The sequence below is a fragment of the Zonotrichia leucophrys genome, chromosome 1, assembly GCF_028769735.1.
Source record: "Zonotrichia leucophrys gambelii isolate GWCS_2022_RI chromosome 1, RI_Zleu_2.0, whole genome shotgun sequence".
Lineage (NCBI taxonomy): Eukaryota > Metazoa > Chordata > Aves > Passeriformes > Passerellidae > Zonotrichia > Zonotrichia leucophrys.
This window is the reverse complement of record NC_088169.1, coordinates 52,176,068-52,203,678: the sequence shown is the minus strand read 5'-3', so window position 1 is coordinate 52,203,678 and position 27,611 is coordinate 52,176,068. Positions and strand designations below refer to the sequence as shown.

Genomic DNA, 27,611 nt, shown 5'->3' with positions numbered 1-27,611 from the left:
ATGACTCATACAAAATCAAGTCATAATCAAATAATGGTAGGCAGCATATGTTATTGTATTTTCAAAGCTTTGTCTAACATAGAAAAGACTTGAAAACACTTAGACCAGGTGCACTTTGTCATTACCCTGATATTCACAGAGGTTAGCTATCAGTCTGAGCAAGTGCAGAGCAGGCGCAGATGATCTGCTCCATGTATTCTGCTAGCATGGAGTTTTGGGACATAAATCCTGTCCCTGATATTCAAGTTGGTAAATTCCATCTAGTTTTCCATATGTCTGTACAATGAGAAACCATGACAGAATATATAAAAGGGAGGGCAAAACATGAAGGGCAGAATAAAATCTTGAGCTCTTGCAAGATTTAGGCTCAGTCTCGGTTATACCACAGATTTCTGATATATCCATGATCAAGCTCCTTAGCCCCTCTATATATAAAGATAATTGCTTTGTTCTGCATCACAGGAGTATTTCCTGATGTGAAGACTAAATCCATTAAAGACTGCAAAGTTGTTCAGATATTACAATGAAAAAATTTTTAGTAGATTTCCAGTTACTCTTGGCATGGCTCAAAACAATTTATCTGAGACAGCCACAAGGCTGCAAATTGGAATCAGTAGCACAAATAAAAAGTAAGTACCTATTTACTAAAACTGAAATTCATGCAGAAACATTATAATAGTTTAAGTTTCCTCTGAAAATAAATAACCAAAATTTAACAAACTAATTTTGGACTAGCTAATTTTTTAAGAGTTAAAAACTTAGTGTTTTCCCATTAATAATCTGCCCTTAAATAGTTTATCAGAACTATTATGCACAAACACCCTTTCCTTCAACTTGATGCCTGATTTTGTTTTGTTTCAATATACTTATTTACACTAGCAGTTGAAGTGATATATACACTTAATAAATACATTCTGTTGAATGTCTGCTAAAGACCAACTTTGCTTCATTACCTATTTTTAAAATATGATTAGTCTTGCAAGCTTCATGGCCAAAATGAATTGTTTGTTTCAAATCAAAAAGAAAAAGTACGTAGCTATGAAAATATTTTAATATTGAATGTACAGGTAGAAGTCAAAGATGTTTCAAAGAACAGAGAATGTATGAGAATATGCTAATACACATTAGCAAAGTTCAGGGCTGCCATATCCAGGACCATTTATCTATTTGGCCAAGGAGCCGATTTTGAGTCACACATGGTAAATATTATCAGATCCTTTTGAAAGTCAGTCAGTTTGAGATTCTTTAGAAATAATTAAATAAACACCCACAACTTCTTCTCCCGACTTGACTTTTTCCTGTCTCAGTCAAATGCTATGTTAAATACAAGCTAGTCCACAAATAATAGGGGAGCGAGATCTAGAGAAATTATCTCATGAATGTTTGTGTGTAAAAATGATAGGAGTGGCATAGGCCTTCTCTTTAGAATTAACACAGTGATAAATATATTTTTATTCAATATATACAATAAACTATGAATTTAAAATTAATAATACCCAAGTGTAGAATGTCGTATGTTCAAAGGCATTCTAAATGAGCAAAAGGGGTTTGGTTCAACATCTGCTATGACTTGAGTCAGACTTCCACATCCTGTAAGGCTGCTTCCAGCTGCTGCTCCAGAAAGGCCTGGATGTTTTGAAAGCATGATGCAGATCTCACAGATGCACTGCAGCACCTCAAACAGCACAAGTCATCTACTTGTGGACAAGCAAATAACTTTTAAAATAGTGCAAGAATTAATGTTTAGATAAGAATATCTTAACTTCTCTCTGAAAACCTCATTTCAGAGTTTCAGACATGCAGGGATAAGACAGAAAATCTGCCTTGGTAGATTAGCTCACATAGAGCTTGCTTAGAAAATTTTTCTTCTTTGATGCAGATGGCGGCTGATAGTCAAAAAAGGCTATTGAATAGGATGGTGACTATTTGTATTTAATGGTTTAAGTCTCAATTAACTTGAAATTCAAGTTATTTCAATATTAAATTGAAACATTATCTGGATTGGATGCTTCTTTTTACCTACTCAAGCTGTAGCACCTTTCAGGAAGGACATATGGATTTCCCTGTCTAATAGATATCCTCTTATGTGTGCTAAATGGATAAAGTAACTTCCTGGCTACTAGTCTACATTACTAGTTCTCCAAAGCACAGCATTTTCAGAAGAACTGAAAATATTGCTGTTATTTTGGTGCAAGAGCTGTCTCCCTCATTCTTCACAGAAGTCACAGGGGAAGTGCATCTATTAAAAAACCCCCAAATCACTAAATATTTTGACATGTGTTGATGGTGAGGTCTTAAGGATTTAATAGAAGAATGCAACAGTAATACTGAAAGATGAAATTCATTTATATGGGTATAATACACAAACATCAGGAAATTTTAAATCTTTATAGAGCTTAAAAAACTAATGCCAAGAAACAATCCTCTTTATGACATATCTTAACATGACATGATGTGATGTTTCTTTCCAGCACTTGTCTATGATGTAGTAAATGTGGTGGAGGGAAAAAAGAACATAAGAAAAAGAGACAGCTCCCTACACATTGCCTATCAGTATAGGCAAATACTGATAAACAGCTTCCAGCCAGCAGCTCTAGCTCCACAACCAACGTCAGAACATTCAACACTATAGTTAAGCTGTGAATGAACTAGAAATCCACTTTATTTACACCTGTTTCATGGTAGGCTATAGAAATACTGTTTGACTGAAACAACATTGTTTTAATCCATTTTTCATCCTGGCTTATAAAAAATCAAGCCTTTTAGTTCTTTCTCTAAAAGGGAAAATGCTATTTATTTTTTAGCTGACGAGACTATACTAGAAATATATATTCTACCTGCCTGATCAGGGGTTTCAGTTACCTTCTAAGGGAGAAGATGAAGGCAACACAGTACTTCTGGGAAACAAAAATACCTGAGATGGTGCCTTGCAGTGCCCAACCTTCCCAGGCAGCAAGACAACTGGGGTGACCCCAGAAGTCTATTATGTAAGAATTCATCTATCCTATCCTTCCCTCTTTGAATAAGATGAACATGTAGGATGAATGAAAATGAAAGTCAAAACAATTCTATATAAAGCCTCTGGAACACAATGTGGGGTCTTTTTAGTATTCATATTGTCCTGAATTTTCCCACTTGACTCTGTTCATGCTTAGTCATTAATTTTACATACAGTTTCTTTAAAAGTGAACTAAAGCACAATGTTGGAAGAAGATCTGATTGATTAACCATTCATCTCAGTAGAAAAGTCAAGAACATATCTGATTTCCATCAGCTCCATATTCACACAGCTATAAAATGAGATGTAAATTGCAATAGATAGCAATTTCAAATAAAATGTGAAATTTTTTATGTAAGAGTATATGTTGAATGAGAGAGTTGAATAAGAGTACTTTGCAACATATATATAACTGTATATTCACTCTGTGCCTTTCCTTTGCTTTTTGGGTAATAGGTAATAGGATTAAGTACCTTGAAGTTTAAAGGTGTAGCTAACAATGACCTATGAACACTATGAAACAATTGTCTATTTATAGGTTACTGCCTGCAATCAATATCACCTTCTGTTTAAGTTAATCAATGTTGTCTTTAATTGATTAGCTTGGGTTGAAAACCTGCCAAAGTGCTGACTCCTGGGCAGGTGGATAGGGAACTTACTTATTGCTGTTTGGTTTCCATGCATTGTAAGATAATTTCAGTATTTATCCATGGTCAATGAAATATGAAACAAAATAAATCTTTAACGTCTGTTTCCTCATCAACTATTCCAGCATCAACAGTAAAAGACAGATGAACTAGCAAGAGATGTTTTAAATGTCTACTATAGAATCTAGGTTTAAAAGCTAAACTATATTGGATAGTCTGTCAAGCCAAAAAAAATCAGTAAAACAAGTGTCTTTAAAACTTGTGAGCTGGTAAAGCTAGAAAGGCTGAGGGGAAATAAAATGTTTAAATTAGTGTGCATAGAGAGAGCCAAGCTCTTTCTAAAATGTATAAAAATTAAGAGAACCTATTTTCAGAGATGTATCTTCTGCAACAGTAATGAAATTCAAGGTGGTGCACACAGATTAATGTTGTTATTTATTATTATGTATATAATTTCATTGAAGTGAATAGCACTATTCACATGAATAATAAGTGCATGACCCTGACATTAATACAAGGTGTTACACAGTGAAGTCAAAAAGCAGCTGAAGTTTAAGGCACTAATCAAAAGGAAAATGAAGAATTATGTGTTACTGCAAATAAGAGCAATGTTGAACCAGCAAATATTTTATGAAGACTGAACAAAAATAAAATAGAATCAGGTGGACTATCCAAAGGGAGTTAGTAAGGCAGCTCCACTAAATGTCACTGAGGGTTAGACACCAATATTTTAATGGTGTCTCACCATTAAGACCATCACTAGGTCTGAAAATAAATTTTCTTTTGAGCATAAGAAAGACAAAAGAGAAGAGCAATGCAGAAAACCCACTATCCTTTAGCTTCTATAATTGAACGGTGCATGTGCATACGTTTTCACCAATGCATCAATTTGTTTGTCAAACTCTGGCATGCAGAGAAGAATCAATAACAAAACAGCAGATATCACTCCCCAGTGGGTCACTATGGCTTTGCTCCGTCCTGTTTTCTTTCCCACATGTTTCTGTTACCTCAAATAACTACTCTTACCCAGAGAGGTGCTAGAATAACCCAAAGGACAACAGTCACAATACAGAGACAGTCTTGTCTTATGCCTGCAGTTAACCAAAACTGTAGAGACTGAGACCAGTTGTCTTACTGATCTTTAGAAACCTTAAAAATGGAAAATTTAATGAAGAAACCTGAAAATCAGACAGGCAAAAAAGAAAAATGCAAAATCTATCCATCAGACTGGTGAAAGTCACATTTTCACAAGACATGTTATTTCACACTGGCAGAGCTTCAAAGTGCTTCTTGACTCTTAAGCTGAATAAAAGAATTTTTATTGGCAAATTAAATGTAAATGATTAGGATTTTTGCTTGTTTGTTTTTTGGCTTTTTAAAATTTATTTCCTTTTTCTTTTAGTTTGTTTTTGTTTTGCTTTTTTAATTCAGCCTAATGGAATAACAGGCTAAGTGACCTAAAAATCACAGAAATGTTCATCTCCAAACAAGTCAGTCCACTGTTTTGTCATTGCTGCTTCACAGAACCTTTCTATATTTCTGTGGGTCTAGAATAGTCAGCTGTTTGTTTCCATAAACAGCCTAGCTAAGTAGCAGATGTTTCCTTGGGCAGTTATTCAACATATCTAGAAAAAAAAATCCCTTTGCCTTCCAGGCTTCTGACAGCTTTGTTTCCAGCTCCTGACTTCTTTTCCCTGCTGAAATGTTCAACCTTTATAGCAGGCCTGTACAACAGGTGGGCTGTGGGTCTCTTGCAGTTTGAAAAACCATTTGTTTGGCCCTTCAGCTGCTGAGAAGCATCATGTACTGTTTGATTTGCCCAGCTGCCAAGAGGCAGCAACAAGATGTCCAGCAGAAAATGCATATCTCCTGGCTTGTCACTGATCCCTCAGAATGCATGCGCCTCCTAGTCAGCCAGCAGCCACATGGCTCCAGATCACAGACACACATTGCCTTGCAGGTCAAAGAAGTGACATATTAAGAAATATTTGGGATATTCAGAAGTAGTACTTGGCAGGGGAGGAGGTGAAACAGAGGTGTAAGGAAAATGAGAAAGCAACAATAGAGGGGAAGCTGAAACAGTGTTGAAATGGGTCGACAGAGAAGAAGTTATGTCACATGCAAAAATGAAAATGTATTTTCATTCTGCAAATGACCTAATACATTCATTTGAGAATTCTAGCTCTATACTAAACCCAAGCACCTTTCTGCTAGAAGTCCCATGCAATACTAAATGACTAACAGCAAATCCATAGTACTTACTAAGTGGTGATAAAACCAGAATAACTAATGAGCAAGTGTCAATTGAATAAAGATGCAGAATTTACAAGTTGATACACATAGAGCAACATTTAGAAGTTCCAAGAGTTTTAATACAGAAAAAAAGGCAAGAAAATTGTGGTAAAATGTATGAAGAATCAGGTGCTTTACTTAGGTTCAATCAATTAATACTTTAGAGAACATATGTCCATTGTTTTACATGGCATTATACAGATGGATGACCTCATCCTTAGGCAGCTAGGGATGCAAAATGGAATAATGCTTTTGATAAAGGGGGATGTGGAAAGGAACAGACAGAAATGCAGAGATAGGAGACAGAAGCTCTAAGGGAAAGATGCAATTCTTGAAAGGACTCTCAAGATAAAGGAAATGTACTTAGCACCGGTCATCACAGTCAATATCATGCAGAAAATAAATGAAGAAAATACTAAAGAGAAGACATCTTAGTTAAATGTATGCAAAGACTAGTGATATCTCTGGAAAAGAAATACATGTTCTGTCATTTGAGGATATTGAAAACTATTTATAAAATATCATTAGTTAATTTGAGAGTACCCATGCACTGGAAAATGCATCCTCTCTATGATCAGCAGCCAACAGTAATCTTCTCTAAGTCTAAAAACACAAACTCATAAAAATACTCAAGATTTACAGAAATTAGGACAAGTCTGATGTGATTGAAATTGGAAATAAGGACAGAAAATGTGACTGGGGGAGTGACTGAGACTGGCTAAATACATACAAAGAAACACAGAAATCAGGGCACTGGAAGACACTGAGAAATAAAGTACTAAAAGTGACTGGCTGACAATAACTGCGACTGAAGTTGGGGGACTGAATTATTTACATTATTAGACAAGAACAGAACCCAGTGGTTGAGAGTACAAGAAAAGAGGGGAGACAGAACACATGACAAGAAAGTCAAGCAAAGTCATATGAGGTTTCTTAGAAGGAAAAGTTGCAGTGAGCAACCGGACAAGTGGCACATGGATACAACGCTATGAGTCAGTATTGAGACATCTGGATCTTGATTAGCAAGAGTATTAGGCAGAAGATGTCAAAACTTTAGGGGCTGGAATTATGACTGGATATAAAAAGAAACTTGCCTTGAAAGGTGTGAGGAAAAAAGGATCAAGAAAGAAATTAGAAAATTTGGAAGTTGTTATTAATGTTGATAGAAAATCCAGAAATGAGGGAGAGACAAGAAAAAGAAAGCTTGATGGAGACACTCTTACAGGTGATACAGGTTGCAAGAAAAATGAAAGGAAGATTCTGTGCCCAAGAGCACAAAATGTATCCCAAAATTGTCTTTATGTCAGCAAGTATCTATAAAACTGCCATAGCAAAATGGTCATTCCTTAGGCCACACTCATATTTTGGCATTACAGTTTATCAGCTGCTTGGTTAGCTTTATCATTGTGAATCTTAAAATTCAATTCCATTTGGTTTTCAGATGCTGTCTCACAGTGGAACTTGTAACTTTGTAGTTTACTTGTTAAGAAGACAACCCCAGGAGACAGTTACCTAGGACATTAGTGAAGCAAAGCCCTCAGCTGTCAGGAAATGCCAAAATTAAGATTTAATATATGGAAGAAATTTATATAATAATTTACAACTATTCTCTAATGCATGATGTCTAATTATGGAAATATTATACACAAACCAAGTATTATATAAAGCATTACAAGACACACTGACCACTGAAGATGAAGAAAATATTGGATAGATATCCCTTTATTCACCTATATTTTTGTCCCCTGCACTGAATGAGACAAGGTACTGTGAAAAATACAGTATCTAATCGCATAATTAAAGATTGTATCATGACACATACACAGACAGTTGAACAAAGGTGCGGAAGACAACCTTAATTCTACCACTTCCTAATTTTGGAATGCTTGACTTCACAGCCTTGATAATGGTCTTTTCCAATAAAGTTTTTGATCTCATAAAAAATATCATCACATATTTCCACATGCTTTTGTCCAAGATTTATATATCAGAAATAGAACTGTGTGCAGAAGCTTCACAGAACGACCAAAAGTTCCTTTTCATTGTGGAAGTCCTTCAGATACCCATCTTTCAAACACAAATATAACAAGCAAGAATCAAGGACTATCAGTTGCTGAGATTATTACGTGAATTTTGCTTGTTGAAAAATAGATTAAGCAAGTTTCAAACCAATGCAGAAACAATTTAGGTTATGTTTCAGGGCAAAAGACTAAAGCTGTATATAAGCAATTTTTATTAATGTGGAGGGCAACTGCAGGGCAGCTTTCTCCTAATATTTGGGCAGCAAAATGCACACTTGCAATCAGCAAATTTAAATAATACTTTTTTTCTTGTTCTCGTTCAGCAGCCTGCAAAGAAACCTCAGAGATGACCAGTGTGCTGAGTCGCTGTTATTTTCTTACTCTATTCCTGGATCTGTTCAACATCTCTATTTCCTGCCTTGTCCTTTCTAGGAGGGAAAAAAGACAGATGGTCCTGGAAGGTTTTGTGAGCATGGTAGCTGAGGGTCTTTTTCCTACACCAGGAAGGTATAAACTGAAACCACTTAGCATCACACTTAACTGAACTGTTAATATGAGCCTGGAGAAGAGGTGGAGAACTAAAGTAAGGGAGGATGTCAGTGGAAAAGGGCTTAGAAAGGGTAAGTTCCTTTTGCTAAGGGACAGAGAGAGTAGATAACAGACACATTTGAAGAAAGGCTGATAATGTGCTAGAAGAAAAAAATAATACTTGCAGCAGAGTAAGGAACCGAGGTGTGAAAATCTGACCAATGGACAAGGAGGATAAATTTTCTGCTAAAGGAGAATGTACAGCTGAGGAAAAAACTGACTGAGAGTGAGCAGGATGGAAGAACTTTGAGAACGCAGAAACTGTAAAGGGCCTCTTGCAACAAAAACAAACATTTGGGGTAAAAAAAATAGATAGAACTGAGAATTCAGGGAACTGAGAAGGGTAAAAAGACTTGGGAGAAAATGATAGAGCTGATTTCAGGAGCAGCTGGAATGACCACATGCAGAAGTTGGAAATTATTTGGAAGAAAGCAAGAAAGAAACTGAGGCAATTGCTAGTACTTTAAATAAATGGAAAAGACAAAAGATAGCAGCATGAAAGAGGGAAAATTTGATTAATCTTCCTCTTCTTACCAACAATAGCTTTGGGACAACAGCACAACACCATGTGTGAGCAATTTGGCAAAAGGAACACATTACAGGAACATGACAAGGAAAGAACAGTCAATGGTGAAGATGGTGCAGAACTAGAATACTTCTAGAGGATTTTAGATAATGTGTGCGATTGGTGTTTCAATAGAATGAAAATGAAGGTACAGAACTTGGAGGGAAACTGCTGGGAGATAGAAAATTGGGAATGTGGGATACATAGAGGAAAAGAAAACATAACAATGTAGGCAGGCAAATACATGGTAAGTAACCAGATGGAGAAGAAAATTCAACGGAAATAAGAAAGTAAAAGCGGCAGTAAATGTCATTGTTCTAGAGCTTAGTAAGAGGTCTGTTAACAAAACAGTATATAAAAGTCAAACATTATCTTTGTATGGTACCTTTTTGTGTGGGATGAGGGGGTCTTGGGAAACCGGATTGGGAGCTAGGCATAGGCATCTAGTGAACCTACAATATGTATGGAGAAGAGGATAATCTGCTTTATTATTATTTAAAACAGAAGCAAAGAAAACATTTAAAACCAGTGTCTTCACCAGTTCCTAATAGCTTATTATCTCTTTCTATTGCTCAAAAAAATACATAAGTACATCCGAGACCCAAATTTGAATTATTTATTATGACTATTTGTTAACATTTTATGGATATTGCAGCAAACTGTTATCTACTCCGTATTTAAAAAACTCAAACAACACCCTAAAATACCCTGCATTGCTTCTTTTTATAGTCTTGTATTCAAATTCCTTTTATTATTGCTCCCATTTTACAAAAGACTTTACATGCACTAAAAGTGAATCTAAATGAGTGCTACACGACGAAAAATAGAACAGAACATACCCCCTTATTGACAAATGCAATTATCCTCTACGCTTAAATTAGTTCTATTCCTTACTCTTCAAAGTGATACTTAAAAATAGCAACATTAGATATAACTTCAAGTTGACAAGTATCAATTTATTTATAATAAATAGTAAACAAAATCTTTAGTTTTAATTATGATTTTCTTGCATAATTTTTTCTTAAATGCTGAAATTACACTTTGTATTTCAATTATATCACTTCCCTACAGAGCACTGAAGCTTTCCCACCTTTGTTTACTTAGTTATAAAACTACATAGCATGCTCAACACAGTAAATTGAAAAATGATTGTGGATAAAAAGACTATTACCCCAGGCATGCTTAGATACTGAGACTGATATATTTTTCAGAGGAATAAGAAAATATTTCCCTAGTAAGAATTTCTTCCCCAGAACATGAAAGATGCAAGAGGTGGTATTATATGTTTAATTATGGAATATACTGTATAATAGAATATAATATATATTTGTATATAGTATTTCTTCTATGGTGCATAGCAAAGTATAGAAAATATAATTTACAAATAAAAAGACACAATTGAAATTTTGTATAATTGTGACAATATGGTCTTTGTTCCAAGAAAGTACTGGAAAATGTTTCAACCACTGGAAAGCTTTTGTAGAGTTTTGCAGATAAAGGGCCCCATGTGTACTGAGCATGCTTTATTCCAGTGCTTCAGGAACGAAGTGGTTCTTTCCATGCAATTCTTTCTCCTCACTCCTGCCTGCAATTGTCATGCTAAATACTGAAAATGGAACAGAATGCTCTCAGTGCTTCCCTCCCTGGTATCCAGGCAGGTACACATAAGAAAAGAAACAGAAATGTACTGAAACCAGTAGGGAATGTGAGCCTGACCAGGGAGACGACGGGGGAAGCAGACACTACAGATGGAGATGGGTTTGCAGCAGGGAAGGCTGATAACAGGGAATGCCAATGCAGCTCTTGAAATGCCTGGGTACGGGGAGGAGGCAACAGGAAGGGTCAGACAGAGCCAGGGGGTCACAGAGAGAGAAAGAGCTTGGGATTAAGGGAATGATCCGGGTGGCATGAAGGTAAGCTCAGAAGAGAATGATGGAAGAATGTGAAGTTGGGGGAAAAAGAAGAGTAATGTAATGTAGAGCAAGGAAAAGTGCTACATTAGCAATTGACAAAAGGTGGGATTGGAGGGAAGAGGAAAAAAGAAGAAGGAACTGGGACAGATACACAGGGATACACAGCAAGGAGGAGACAGAGAAAAAGGAGTTTATGATGAAAGGAAATCCTCCTTCCAATATTGGAAATTAACACAAAGAGTCCTGACATTTGGCATGACTTGCCTGCTATTAACTGTTTCTTAAACTATTTCTGAAGCCTGTCACCCTATAATGACTGATTTACATTGACAATATGTTCTTACAGTTACATTTGTGTTGTAGGGTTACATATTGCGCTAGATCTGAAAGTTCTGAACTGCTGTATGATGATTGAGCTGAATACATTAAACTGAAAGACATGAAAACTGTATTTCTTGCTTCTTCTTTCCTTTTTCTTAAAAACCCCCTGCTTTAGTTATATGTTGAGAGTACAAAGTAGATATGGGAAATGACAGAATTAAGGTTGCCTTTGCAATATGATTCAATACCACAATCAGAAAATATGGTCCAGTCTTGAACTAAATAATCATCTGTGGATTTTAGTTTTGTTTTTAATGTGTATCACCTGGGACAGATGAATCAAGGAAAAGTCATTACTGGGAATGTCTCCTGTAAATCCTTGATTTCCCTTATTGCAAAAATGGAAATATATGAAATGAGCAAGAAGATAGCTGGGAAAGAATGCATAGTCATTGTTCAAAAGCTGAAGTGCTATTCCTATATAGTTTGGGATAAATCCTTTAGAATACATGCTCTCAAATTTGTGTTGCTCATATTATAAATATCCAACTTTATATTTCAGCCTACGAGCAAGACCAAATTCAACAGGAACAGTGATTTGACTACACCTGCATGCTTCTGCCAAAAATGCAAATAATTCTGAAAAATTAGGTCCTTCATACTTGACAGTTAAGCAATATGTCATCTTAATCTGCATTTGACTCTGTTTCCCAGCTATCAAATTGGAATACTCCAAATTTCACTTCCTTGCAAGAATGTTCTGAAGATGGAGTAATTAATACTTGCAATGAGTACAAGTACTGCAGCGACCAGTGCAGCAGCATGGCCTCCCAAGAAATTAGAAGTATGTTTTAGCATCAAAAGAAGTAACAAAATGTCTCGATTATAAGAAAATTAAATAATGGCTGAATTCTTACTAAATTAATTATATCAAATGGTGCTTTGAATAATGTGCATGTTTTATGGGAAGGAAAGCAGGATTCTCGGGTAACAGACCTCATAACATGTACTCACTTCCCAGGCAACATTTAATCTGGCATATTCCAACTTCTGTGTTATTGACTCTGCAGACATAAATTGCTTTAAATGTCTTTGTTTATATATGTGTGTTTGTCTTTCATAAGAACTTATTGCATCTTTGGTATTTGTTTATATGTTCAATCCATTAAAATCTTCTTGACTTTTTTATTCTGTTGTTACAGCCTCCTTGTGGCACACCAGTAACAACTCCTTGGAAGTTAGGAAATGTGATTAAATAACACACAGAAGATGTCAAATGATACTGTTAGGATGATTGACTTCAAAATGCAAAATAAAGGCAATTGAGTGCGATTACTGGAGCTAATCCTTTTAGGCTTGCCTCTGAAAAATGCACCTTCATTTACCATTGAAAACAATTGCTATTTTTATTGCTTAGTATGCATGGAGGTAGATTCAGCCTGTTGACAAGAACAGATATTATAACATAAATACTATCTTCAAAATTTGCTCTTTACTAATATCTTGATGTTTGCAATGTATATATACATTTAGATTCACAGGGGAAGTAATATGGCTCTCTTTAGTATTTCATGTATAATTTACTCAGCAGATTTGTTTTATTAAAATGTAAATAATGGGATGTGGTAAATGAAAATTCCAAGATGGGAATAAACAGCTTATTTATTGTTAATGCTCAGAGTAGCTTATTGAAACACACCTTTCAGTAACTGCCGCTGACTATTAGCTATGAAATTCTCATCATGCCTTGAATGTTGCCCATTAGGCTTAGCCATTTGTACAGTTAAAAGGCTCAAGATGTTTCAAATATACCTTTAAAAACACTATTAACTCAAATCAAACTACACATATTCACAAAAACTGCATTCAGCATGTCTGAGATTCAAACCAATACTGCTTCAAGTTAATGATTCTTCTTTAATTGCTCTGTATAAACAAAAATGACCTATTAATTTAAAGAAAATCTATCAGCACAGAATGTATTCTCTCTTATAAACAAGCAAGATGAACTTGACCTTGTTTGAACTTGTTTTGATGTGGCCCAGATGGTAGGCTACATGCTTGAATAGCAGTCTAAAGCTGAGGAAAAACTCATATAGCAAGATCTAGATTTATAGCCTTTTGCAAATTCCTACCTTGTATTGTCCTTTCAGCATCTGTTCTGCCCCCGCTGCGGTCAGCTTCTATCTCTGGGGTCAGAGAGTCTAGAAAGATAGAAAGGTAAGACTGACACATATTTCATTTGATTCTTATAGCCCTTTTTACAACCTGTTACTCCAATGCTGAATTACAATACAATCAACCTTTGTCAGTTTTTTTAATGTTGAACAATGACTGGAGGCCAGGACAATTTTTTGTTAGACGGGGAAGATTAATGAGCAATAGATTTCTCAAGCATAAAGGGGGGGAGAAAAAAAGGAAGAAAAAAATTGAGTTCTCAAGCTAATAATATAAAATTGTCCTAGTTTGAACATTCTCTCCAGTGAGTTTATTTGCACATACTATATAAAGTAACAAAGCAATAAAGATAGAGGTATCATTTGAATGAAGCAAAGAAAAGAGATTTTCCTTTTTTTCCCTTTCCATCATGTGATAAATTTTTTATATAACCAGATTCTTTTGGCACTTAATTGGAAGTTAATGGCACGGAGGCAAAGATTGGCTTCTTACCATTTAGGACCCTGAGACTATCTGTTGAAGCTGCCTGTTTCAGTGTTTGCTCTGCTTGCTCTCGTCGTTTAGTCTCAAATTCAAGTGCTTCCTGCAATTTCCTCTTTGCCTTCTTTTCCTTCTTTAGCCTTTTCTGAATTATTGCTGTGAAAGGAAAATAACATCAGTGCACTTCAGTTTGAATCTGAAACTTGGCTGCATGATGACCTATTAAGCATCCTGAAAAACACTATAACTGAGATGTTCATATAAACCAATTAATTACACAATAACCAGTTAAATTATTTGAAATTTGTTGGAATCACCCTGGAATATTCTAAATGCTACTGTTCTGTATGACAGTATTAAAAACTGTATGTGGTATCAAGCAATGATTTTTTTTTTTTAATAAACAGCTGACAATCTGTGAATTTTCAAATCAGAAAACCTTGAAAACCAGCAATGGAATGTACTTTGTGAATCATCTGATGTAGATAAACCCCTGTCTCTGGAGGTGAGGGGGTTTTCAGAATTAATTTCACCATTTCTGTTTCTCATAGCACAGTTAACAGACACACTGTGGTGCAGTTGTTGTCTCCCTGCAGCTTCTCTTGCAAAGGAGGGGGATCCATCTGCCTGGGTCCTGGGCAGCCCCCACCCTGCTCTGGTCCTCATTCCTTGGGGAAAGGCCCTGAGTCTTCTAACTGCCCTCCGAGCTCTGCTTCCTGCAAGCCATCCGACCTCCCCATATTTATTTCTTTTCCAAATTTCCATTGTGTCTTTCCTTTCTCTCTTTCTTGCTTTCTGTTGGTGTCTGTCCCATCAGCCATCTAACCTTAAAGAACTCACAGCAAATCCTTTATGGTGCTGGATCCTCCAGTCAAGTAAATATTAATATGCTTTGTCAAATGTGAGGGAAAATGTTAGTAAAGAAATTAGTATTTTGAAATAAAATGTACAAAGTCCTTATGTAGAAAAAATGTTTTCCTTCAATTTCTTCAGCTTCAACTCTAGGAAAAGGATGGCAAGTCCAATATGGGTCTTCATCACAATTTTCTTTTCTATGTTGCCAGTTACTTATGACCACAAAGGTAAGACTTGCAGGATCTCTAACTAAAGGAACATATTGCAAGTTATGCTCCTGATGGAAAAGGGTAAAGCCAACCAATTTTTTCTACTCCATTAAACCAATGTGGACCTCTGAAGCAATCATGTAAAGGATAGCATTTTCTCCCCCACCACACCCTAAATGTTCTTATAAAGCACATTCAGGGTTTTCATGGATGTGCATGTAAAAAGCTTTTTTGTCCTAAGATCTTCCTGGATAATCCTTTCCAGGACATTCTGTTATTTTGACACTAACTAAAAAATTATCCTAAAGAATTCTTTATATGCACCAGAAGAATTATCCTCATCAAACCCAGACACTAGGAACTGTTAGGTTTGCATGTCAAGATCTATCTAGCCCTATATCTAACTGCAAAGGAACCTCTGGTATATGCCTAGGAATGAAGGCTGGAAAACACAAAAAAATATTTCCACCAGTTCATACTCCCCAGGGACAGTAGACTGTGATGGTGGTATCATTCACAAAATGCAAATGATGAAACTTTTAAAGAGAACTGTCATTGTTATTACTCTTTAATTCATATGCTAAGAAGAACCACCTTTTAGATGATCTTGTATATTTTGCGCTGCCATACAGAACTGTTCAGGCACAAAATTAACATAAGCACATATCCTGTAGTCAGAATAACTACATAATTTACATCCAAGACTTTGGAATTTTGGTTCTTTCTCATTTTGTACAACACCAACTACTTTAAAGCTAATTAGCTCATACTATCAAAGAACATCTAACATCGATACAAAGGCTAAACTAAATACATTTTGAATCATTGCATGGTTTTAATGTTTTCATTATAAGTACTTTGAAAGTGATTGCAATAAATGAGAAGGAAACATATGTTGCTTTCTGAATTAAAATGTCATCATGGCTGACACATTGTAGATGTGACTACAGCAGTCAGAGCCAGAATTAGCAAACCCTTACTGTGTAGCTGCTCACAGAAGAGATATTATCCTACTTTCACCAGTTGATGAGACACATCCTACAACCTTAGGAATCACTAATTGGAAAATTTAAAAAGAAGGAAGGAAAGAGTACAGTAAATAAGCAGCTCTGCAGAACATACAGTAGCAGCCGTGAATCCAACTGTCCATAAAAAAAGGCAAAAAAACTCATCTGCAGCTACTAAACAGAATTATATTTCACTTGCATTAACATGATGAGCAAAAGATAGATGATAGATAGATAGATAGATAGATAGATAGATAGATAGATAGATAGATGGATGTTGCCTAATGCTGAAGATGCCCTTCACATGAAGGGTTTGACCTGTATGTGACACAGTAGCATGTGTTCTATGCTGAAGCTTTTAAGTGTTTTTCAGTATTTTCATATGGTACCTCTTCACGTAGCAGGGAAGCTGGTACATTTCTCCCTTCTTGCTTATGCTTCCATTAAGACATGTGAAACTTTCTTTAAGACATGACACTTGCTATTTGAAAAACTGATAGTAGGTAAAGTCTCCTATGCATTTTTCTGCCTTTAACTGAAAAATGAATTTTCACAATAATTACAACCTGGCCTTATTTTTTCTCTCTTACTTCAATCATTTTATTTGAAAATATAATCCATACTTTTCTTTCTTTTATACAGAAGTATCCACTAGCAGAGATAGTCATCCTCATTATATTTGGTTTGCTGCATACCACCATTAACTGTTCAAATCCATTCCTCTTTGGTCTGACTCTTTTCCCAGAGCAAGATTGTCATTAGAGAGATGCATATACAAAAGCAGGTAATGCATCATGCTGAAAATAATATTGCCAATTATTTCAGTAACCTGAACACAATAAGGGACTATCCCATGTTTTTTTTCTTTGACATACAACTTTGACTGAAATTCATTTTGCTTAATTTTATCTTTTCAAAACACATATGTCTAGAACAGCCTTGTCAACCATGTGACCTCTGGAGTTAAAGGGAAGAGAAAGACATCTTCACTATGCAATTGACTCCACCTACCTATCTGAGAACAGGCTATAAAAGCTTCTTTTTTTATTGTCCAGAAAGAGAACTCCTATTCATTAAAATGAGATGCTTAATTTGTAGATGGCAAAACTAAAGTTCAGATGGGTTCCCCCTCAAACCTTTTCTGTTTTGCATGTGATTGTACAACTCTAAAAAGGTACATATATTTGAACAGTCGTGAGAAAGTTGTGAAGGCCAACCAAATTATTTTATTCTTTTATCAAACTAATTTAGAAGTGTAAGTAATACAATTGTATTTAGCAGAATGAAACAGTTGTGGACAAAGGGATGACTCACTGCACAGGTATGAGAATTGTTAACAGCAATTGTCTTTCAAAATATGTTTTCATAAGTTAAAAAAAGGGCTATTAATGATGTGATAGTCCTCTCCTTTAATGGGTCAAGGCATGAAACAGGATTACATTGTGTACTTACTGCAAGCATGTTAGTTTAAGGCATAATGACATTGGCTGTGAATCCAATTGTTCTTGGGATTCTCTGTTTAGGTGATTACCAGAAAATTAAACTGGACAAGAAGAGACTTCTAACTCTAGCCCTGCAAAAATTCACATCTGACTTGTCATGGTCTGAGTTAAACAGCAAGGGATTGCCAGAGGTTAACTGTCTTGCAAAGTAATCAGGCACTATTAAAGGGTGAGACATACAGAGACAGAGAGATGAATGCATAAAAAAAGATAGAAACATGCTTGTAATACAAATAGTTACTGCAAATCACTCTAAACTGTCTCACCTTCACCAACAATGTAATTATTTAAAAATCTCTAACACGTACAGGCTTTACAGTGGGCTGATGTTAATGCACAAATGCTACTAATGCTTCTGCTTCATCAAAAAAACCCTTCACTGTTACTTCTACAAACATGTCTTTTACCTACTATGCATTATAAAGAGCTCATATATTATCATTATCTTCATATTTATTACATACAGTTTGCCTAAATATGCACTATAAGAACAGAACAGAGTTCCTAAAAACTTGTAGATTCCTAAATTTGATACAAATTGTATTAAGTAGCTATCCCTTTTCCTAATGATCACGACCTACAAAGGTCTATTACAGCACATAAGGTATTTATAATTGCTTTTGTATTACTGATGTAACAATATTCAAGAAAAATGCTGAGAACAGGGAGGATCCTTGCTCCAAATCTCATGAAGACCCTATATACAAAATTAGGCAGGTCATAAAGCATCCTTCATTGCAGTCAGCTGAGACCTAACATGATTTAAGGGAGGTAAAATTTTGATAAAACACAGGTGTTTGATCGAAAATTGTTTCCTAAGGAAATAAATAACAAGGTGTTTATGTCTGCTTAATCAAGGTACCTCTGTTCTTTTGCTCCACAGCCAACTGTTTTTCAAGTGTTTCCCTCAGTTCTCGTTCCCTGAAGAGTTCCATCTTCAGCTCTGTTTTCTCCAGTTGGACCTGTTTCTCTTGAGCTCTGGCATTGTCTATAGCAACCTTTAGCAGACCCTGTTCAGAGATAAAGTTAAATATTTGGAGAATGTTAGAACTGCTGACATAATAACTATTGTTATTTTTCCTCTATAGTGATGTCATATTTTAGAAATAAAAAAACTTTCACAGGATCAAAGTTACCTATTATCAACAGCAATTTTTAACTGGAATTAACTTTTAAACAGGTGGACAAAAATTTGTAAAAAGATGGGAGTCAGCTTTTCTTAGAAAATGCAAACTCACCTCTGACTGTGCATATAACTCATGTGAAAAACATACAGGAATATGTTTACTCCTCTTAAGAAAAAATGGCAATATCACAGTCACATCATACACAGAATTCAATCTCTAGTCCAACTCAAGTCAATGGAAATTAGCTAAAGGAGAAAGGCTCTTTTAAAGTCTTGCCCTCTTGCTCCTCAACCTTGTTAATTACTATTAATTTCAAATATTTACATATATCATTAAAGTTCCATGGACTATAGGTATAATGGTATAGTAAGGAAAGGACAGTCACAAAGCAGGAAGACATCTCTGTTTTAGCAAGTCAGTTCCTTGATTTGTTGGATTATTATCTCACAGCAGAAACACAAAACACAATAATCTCTAGATTTCTTGACCTGAGATGGTGGATACAAACTCCACCTTTCTTTCTGTTGTTAGTGTATCATAAAATAAAAATTCAGATTATTTTAAGCTTCCTTTGAGAATTCTAATTTCAAAATTCCTTCTTCTTTTGCAAGCAAATTGGGTGAGCCTGGCACAGCTAACAGCGTATTATTAATAATATTAACTAGATAGGGCACTGAGACAGGGCATCAAAATATAAGGAGAAATGTAATTGAAATAAATGAACATGCAAATATCCTTTTCCCTTTCCCAAAAGCCTGGCCATCAGGCTCTTGGGTCTACACCCGAATCTCTCCTACTGAAGCTATCATAATAAAGTAGATAATTAAGCATGGATATTCATATATGAACCTCCATGGATATGAAACTAACTCTCCTATATCCTAGGCAAGACTCCTGATAACTTAACCCTAGAGATAATTTGACCCAACAGAGATTTAATTACTGATATAAAGCAAAACAATGCCAACTAAAGAGACAGACTACTACTCCCCAATGGTTTTGCTAGGGAAACATTCAGCTAACAGATAAAAGCTTCGCACTCAAGACCTGGTTTGAGCACTACAAACATAAAATCATGATGCCCCTCTCCCAAACAAGCTTCCTCACTCCTCAGCTACATTTCCTAAATTGGATTCTGGGTTGCATGTTTTTTCACATTTTTTTTTAAATATCTCCCAAAGAAGAATGAAAAAAGAAGCAAGTATAATGATGTTTGAGAAATAGAAAAAATATTTTTGTGTTTTGTGAGTCTCCACATTTATCCCACTAGTCTTCCCAGTGTCAATGATTGGTGTGAAATTTGTCTCCTTCAAAGTCCTCTTTTAGTTCTGTTTTCAGAGCCTGTTATTTTCAGTACTCCTCATCCTTCTTCTTAAACCATTGCCTCAAATCTTGTCATGTTCAGAGCTTAATGCTCTGCAGGTCTGTTACACTTCAATCTATTGAGGTCCACAGAAGCTGGAAGAACTCAGCATCTTCTGACTGCAAGGCCCAGATGGTCAACAAAATGGTATACACTAAATAGAGCTGAACCATGTTTGGAAATATGGTAACAATGGTAACACAACAAATGTCCTCACAAATATACTTAAAGTTTTAGCAGTTTTCTTTTGCTGTTGTAAAATAGCTAAATCACAAAGGTCTTTTGGGTTGAATGTTAAATCAATGTTGAATGTTGAATCATTATTAGAGAAATACAAAGAAATCTACCTTTAAAGCTCTAAGTACATATGTAAAGCAAAATACAGTTTGAAATACTTGGGAAGTGTTTACAATCTATTTTTCAGAAGTTAATATGAATTTGAATTCTGTTTCTTTTCCATGGCCCTGTTCTTCTATGTTTGGTACATTTGAATTAGTAGGAAACTGAAGCAGGAGCTGTTCATCATTACCTGCTACTGGCTTATGCTTAAACTCCAGAGGATTTTAATCCCCTCCTATCCTTCTCTTACTGGAACATGTGATTCATCCAAACCATAAATAAACCAGATCAAGAGAAATTATATGAAAAGTATTTGTTGATGAAAAGTGCATTGTCTAGTAAGTTTAAAGCTGCAAACACTGTCTTCCCAAATTCTTAAAATCCATCTTGTTTAACAAAAAAATCAAGCCACTAAAGCAACTGCCATCTTTACTCAAATCAACTACATTCATGTACATGTTTCTTCTTCATCAGGAACAAACAATTAGTAACAAATGAAAGAGATCATTACATGAAGTGCCCTTTTAGATCACCCCAATTAAAACTTTAGTTTAGCTGTATTTTAATTCTAAGATACCAAATTCTAATTTTCTGCTCTGATTGCTCTTGTTGACTTATCTTTGAAAGATGTACTCTCGGTGCAAAGCCTAGAGATTATTTAGCAAGATGCCAATGTTGGCATCACTTAATGTGTTGATTGGTTGTATTATCAGTAGCAGTTTAAAATAAATTACTATTAAACTATTATTGTCCTTGGCTGAGAAAACACAATATTTTGGTGTTCTTTAAATATGAAACAATCATTATGAATAAACATGGAGAATAACACTAGAGTGTAACACTGATGTGTGTAATTTTATATTAAGAATTGCTGCAAAGTATGAAGCTGCTAAAAGAATATTACATTTTCTATTGAGTTTCTGCACCACACTTCCTCCCCCAGCCTTTCCTTTTTTTTTATACTTGCTAACATAGCTAATGGTAATACATTACCTATTGCTGCTGATTATGTCTGAAAAATATTAGCTTTTTGGAGCCAAGATTCACTAGGGACTACTTATAAGCTACACAAAATTAAGTTTCATTTTTAGAAGTTAAATCAGTGCACATCAGTAGGCATCCAACGTGAAAAAAAAATCTGCACTAGAGCCAAACTGATGCATATAATAAGTGCTGTTGCTGCCAATGCCAGCTCTAATGCAAAAATACTGAAAACATTCAATATCTCTCTTTATTCAGTGAAGAAGGGGCTGAGGAAAACTAAAAAAGTATAACATCTGAAAAATCATCAGTGGCCCCTGGAACAGGAATAGCAATTTCAGAGTTGCATGAAATTCTATTAATTCTCCCAGTGGATCAGCTGTAGAAGATTATACAAAATGCAGTATGTCCAACTTGTATCTGCTATGGTTAATCCTCTAACTTGATATTAAATCAATATGCTGCCAATGACAATGGGAAATGCAGTGCAACATGGGACATTAACAAAAAGAAAATATTTCTCTTTAGGGAAGGTCATATGTTATGGAGGCTGGATAATGACAATTGCAGTGAACATGCTCAGGTTCCAGATTTGTTTTTAATACAGTATGGCTCTAACTGGAGCCTGGCTTTAAGCATGGCAGGCCATTCTCCATGTCTCTCAACTTTTATTTCAATGCAATGTCAAAAATGGACATTTTATTCCCTGGAGATTTATAGATCATTCTGATTTGTTTATTTTACTGTATTTGTTTCATCATTTTCACTGACAAATCCTTCAGAACTGTCCCAAACACAATACTGATATATGAGTTTCTTCCCATTCTCTGATCAGAGAAGACCATCATATAAAGGCAGCCTCATGATCCTACAGAAACTAAACATACATCAAACCTCAACTCAGTCTTAAAACTAGTAATACTCATCACTATTTTTAAATTATGCAAATAATGTGTTGCTTACTTTGAAAAGGGTGGAGGGGAAGGTGTAAAGAAGCTCCTTCTCTTTCTAGCTGCATCTGTAAGTGTGTGTTCCATCTAACAGAATTTACTTGGCTACACATTTGTATGTGACATTAAAATGACCTTGCTAATTAGTTTGACAGTCTGTCTAGAAGATCATATCCTGTTTCCAACAATTGCCCACACTGAGTGAAAAAGGGAAGCTAGAAGATCAGGGCATGCACATTAGGAAGTTTTCCTATTCAAAACTCCTGGCTTCCAGAGGGTTGCAGTTCAGGGACGTCTTTCTGCAGTATTAGCTGGTTATGGTGAAAACATTTTCAAGTAACAGTGCTTCTCTTTTAGTAAGGAAAATAAATATAATTTGTATGCTGTCATCATTAAAAGCATCTAGTGAAAGGCTCTAGAATAAAAAAATATATATTTATACATACAATTCTAGTTAACTTCACATGTTAATTTTTGAGTATCTGTTATTTATAACTGACTTGTGACTAAGTCTGTGAACAAGACAACGCAGTTAAAACATCTCTAGAGATGACTCCTGAAAGACAACTTTTTAAATATCTCAGATCGCATACTTTATCACAGATAAAGGCATATCACACAAGTATAAATGATGTTTTTCATTAATATATTCTGTGGAAAAAAAAACAATTCCCTTGAATTTTAGCAAAAGATAGATAAAATAACATGAAGTAAAACTGTGATTTCTTTACTTTATCCACTGTTTGCAGTATTTTTCCCTTAGTATTTAGTGATAGACAGTAACATTGCAGGAGACTCACAGCAATAAAGCTAGTAGTTTTCTTTGTTTACAGAGGGGAATTTAGTTTGCAACCATGCACTGCTTTTATTAATATCAATGGGAAACTTGTAAATTATTTTAGGTAAATCTTTAAAAACATTTAGCAATAAAAATGTGTCGATACAATACAGTCTTGACAGAAAAATAAGCTATCATGGTGCAACTATATCATCCCTTTGATATAATGGAAATTCAGCTCAGGGAGAGCAGAGATTCAGACTCTCAAAGCTTGAAAGAACATTACTATTACCCAAGAATATTGTAGCATCATGAAAGGCCGTGGCTGTAACATACTTTGGCATAATCAGGCCATGACTCAAAAAGGTAAACTTATGTGAGGGGTATGGAGACATCTTTAGCCTTGTCACTAGCATATACACAGCCTTTTGCTGTGACTCACTTTCCCCCACCCTTCATCCTCCCTGCAACTGTGCTTAGATTTCCAGCATTTAATCCAGAAGAAATCTACAAATACTTTTTGTGAAAAAACAGACATATAACTTGATTTAAATTCCCTCGGGAAATTTATTTTCTCTTCCTTTCAGATGTGCAGATATAAATCCAAATTAGAAAATATATTCCCGATCCTATTCCTTTTTTAATGTGTGCATTTGTTTAATTATAATTTTTTAGAGTTTATTATTTGTATTTCAGTAGTCCTCAGAATGGATAACACTGGTTATTCATGTATTGTATATTGTTATTATCTCCCCTGTAAATTTAAAAATTAAGCATTGTATTTTGCTTAAAGAAATATTTATGGAGAAGTAAAAATAACTCCATATATATGGTATACAGAAAGACATAATGGTGACAGAAACAAATAGGCTAGTTTAATATTTGCCTAAAATTATGAATTCATGATCAGGGCTATCCATTTTATTTTAGTAAGGATGGAAGAAAGAGACTCACTTTTGCTCAAAGGTTACATCTGAAAAATTACTCAGATTACTAAAACAGAATTACAGTTAGGAAACAAGTTCAGCTGAGCTCATCAGCTTCTCCAGGACTTCAAGCACATTTGTTTTCAAATAACAAAATGTTTAGAAATTTTGTTTGCATACCCAAAAAGCACTGCCCCAATGTCAAGATTTAGGATCCTTTTTACCCTGTCAAAGGTGAAAATTAGAGCTCCTAGTGCCCATATGATACTTTAATCCTGTTTTAAATCTGCATTATTCTGATCCTCCAGATCCTGCATCACAGAAGGGGATCATGGCAGAGACAGGCACAGTCAAGTCCATGCACATTGGTGCAGCCAGAAGCTCCTTTCCTGGATGTTCCTGTAAGGATCACATCCCGAAAATGTAGGCTACCTCCAGTGCAATATGTGGTTGCTGGGGGTGCTCCCCAGGGCCATGACCCAACAAAAAATGTAGACTTGCATTTCACAAGCAGACATATACCCTTTCAGTGAAAGGACACATGCCTATTTTCAGCATGAATGACCCTGATGAAAACAGAGCAGAGTTTACCAAATCCCCTCCTGAAGCCATTGGCAATCTGTTTGAGGAAGTTAGACCTGCTCCACTGCTGCAACAAGAGAACAGTGAGGGATCCCCCTGCTCCACCTCCCCATGGAAACCACATCTCCACTGACAGGGATGCAAAACACATCAGATCCAAAGGACAGTAAGGAGCCATTGACTCAGTGAAAAGAGTCCTTTTAATTCAGGTAATAAATGCTTCATGGGTTTCAGGTATGGTTTATGCATTTCCTTGCAAAGTCACAAATTCCATTGCAATCAGGGGCCATGGTACAGAATTGCCTCTTTTCACAGATGCCATCAACAAATTTCAACTTGTAATCAAATACCTAAAGCTCTTTTCTGGAAGTGCCAGCATCACAGTATCTAACTTATTTGTGAGCATGGGGTAACCCCCTCTCATTGCAATAGCAATGAATACCAATAGGGAAACCATTTTAAATGGCATTGATTAAAAAAATGCCACTATTGTCCATATGATATTGTAATATACTCTACTGCTGTTAAAGTCAACTTTTACTACATAGATGGGAAAATCAACTAATTTTATTTATTTTTTTTTATTTATGACGTGGATTTCTAATGTTGTCCTAATAAAAAAACCTGAAGCAGGGGAGAGGGAAGGAAATGCCTTTCATATACTGTTACAAAAGGATTTCTAGAAATCTGTCAAAAACATGTATTGTGATGTGGGAACATACTGAAAAAATCCTGAAGGACTTATGTCCCACCACTTTCCACTAATAGATGATTTGTCATGATATGGAATCTCAAGGTACGGAGCAGGACATTCAAAAGTGCTACAAGAGAAGGCATAAAAACGTTTCTGGTTTGTTTATGATGTTGTCTTTTCATTTGAGGTAAGATTAGAGTATTAAAAAAAAAAAGTAATGACTGAATTTCACATTCACATTTTCTGTAAAACAAAACTGAATGCATTCTTGGCAAATTAATCCCGGTCATTTATCTTGAAGTAGTGCAGCACCCTCATATTCAATCACGAGATTAGCTAACCTGTTGATGCTGAATGCTTTGCTCATTAGGTTGCTGTCTAGAGACATTGAGTGCAAACATTTGTCAAAATAATTACTAGGAACTTTTCTGTACATGTATGCACAGCTAAAAATTTACTAACTGTATTTCTGCTTTAAGAAAAAAATACAATCTTTACAGATTGCAGCAGATATGGTACAAGAATGCTGCTAGCAAGTTATCTTGGTTCATGGTTTAAATATTTAAGATGCTAAGTCTCAGAATTGCAAAAAGTAATCATAAATATGCTTTTTCAGACCAGGCTGAGATGGTAATATTTACTTCTTAAATAGCAGTATTTTTCCATTATTAGACCTCAAAACACAACTAATTAATGGGTCATATACTTTTCATAAAATGATTCCGAAGTGCCATAAACTTTGATGAGATTGCTTCAGACAGTTAAGTGAGCAGGATATGGCCCTGCTCCGTCATATCCTTTGCTGGATAGAATACAATTGATTTTATGTGTTTGCAGGCATGAGCAGAAAATATATGGTGACAAATTGGAAGTTGGTAGCTGCCCAGACAAGGCTTCTCTGGAATATGCAATACGGCTGTATAATTTCTGGCACTATCATTTTGCTTCTGCATGCCATATACAACCATATTGTTGTAAAACTGCATATGGGGAACACAAGATAACAGAATTTGTTGACAAAAAAAATTCCTTAATTCTAATATGAAACACTAACAATTTGGCTTCAAGCTATACATAGTGTATACTATAAATAATATTTGAACACGGTTTTACTGTACACACAGCAGACTTTGTGACTACCAAATAGGAAATCTGTATAAAATTTGGTAATACCCTTTGAAGTCAATTCTTTGAAGACAGTACTTTAAGTGAAATGAGCTTATTTATAAGTGCTTTTGTAAATGCTTTTATGGGAGACACATTTCAAATAGCTTTAAATATCATTTCCACCATGCCACTCTAGCAATTTGAAATAACTATTTATTAAAGAACTCTTTCTCTATTTAGTAAATGAGATAAAGTTAAACAGTGAGATACATTTCATTAGCCTGTAATAAAAAGAGCATTGAAGACAAATGTTGTTAAACACACCAATGTAATTCACATTGAATTTTCTGCTGCGGTTTAATATACAATCTGAGTTTTTATGTACTGTATCTGACAGCTTCTAAATTCATTTGTTTGCTGTGGTTCCTTTAAAACATAAATTACAGGAAAGTTTCAGTAAATTAGTTGATCCAAATAATCTTATGAACTGATTAAGCTGGAATGGTTTCATTAATTTAGACAAAACTGGCTCGTCTCCATCCCTTTAAGCCGATCTACAAAAAGGCCTACCTGGATGTTAGTCAGAAGGGTCTCTATGGAGGACAATCCATCAGGGAATAGAAAAGGAGATGGAAAACCCGGAGGTAGTGGTTGCCCATGCCCAGTTAGAGAAAGTTTGTCAAGGCTGTCTCTTGCGGTTGGTGTGGAGAGCGGGGTCTCATCTGTATGTGATTGAAACAAAAATATAGAACAAGTTACGCTTGTCTGTTTTTATTAGACCTCAGTAATGGCTTCCCTAGTGGTTTCCAGAACATTTATTGCAAATTGGTTCCTGCTATCAGGAGAAAATGCTTTCTGCTGAATTTTCTTTAATGAAAAAGCTGTGGAGATACAACAAGATAACATTAATGAGTAACTTTATAAGCCTTTTAAATGCAGTCTCTAATGAGACTGAGTTTACAGTGCCATAGAATCTTTTTAAAACAAATATTATCTCACATATACTTGTGATAATATATTCAGGCTGACTTTATGGGCACCTTCCCAATTATCTCATTTTAGTTTGTGTTGTATTTGGATTGACAATAGAATATTTTCTAGCATGACATATATTTTGTATATGAGAAGTATTTGAATACAAGGCTTCCCATACAATTAACCCTTCCCGCTCTTAATGGTTTCACTTAC

General features: G+C 35.3%; 1 protein-coding gene across 4 annotated transcripts in view; it reads right to left on the bottom strand.

Moving 5' to 3' along the window:
* DACH1 (dachshund family transcription factor 1) overlaps positions 1 to 27,611 on the bottom strand; it is a 352,274-nt gene that overhangs the window by 22,631 nt on the left and 302,032 nt on the right. For 2 of the 4 annotated variants that reach the window (XM_064713502.1, XM_064713513.1), the window contains exons 7-11: positions 26,994 to 27,145; positions 18,439 to 18,586; positions 14,016 to 14,159; positions 13,481 to 13,549; positions 9,497 to 9,563 (exon numbers count right to left, since the gene is read on the bottom strand). In XM_064713502.1, coding sequence (XP_064569572.1) covers positions 9,541 to 9,563; positions 13,481 to 13,549; positions 14,016 to 14,159; positions 18,439 to 18,586; positions 26,994 to 27,145 — 536 coding nt within the window. In that variant the 3' untranslated portion in view covers positions 9,497 to 9,540. The remainder of the gene's footprint in view (positions 1 to 9,496; positions 9,564 to 13,480; positions 13,550 to 14,015; positions 14,160 to 18,438; positions 18,587 to 26,993; positions 27,146 to 27,611) is intronic. The other 2 variants (XM_064713482.1, XM_064713492.1) reach the window with 1 other exon arrangement.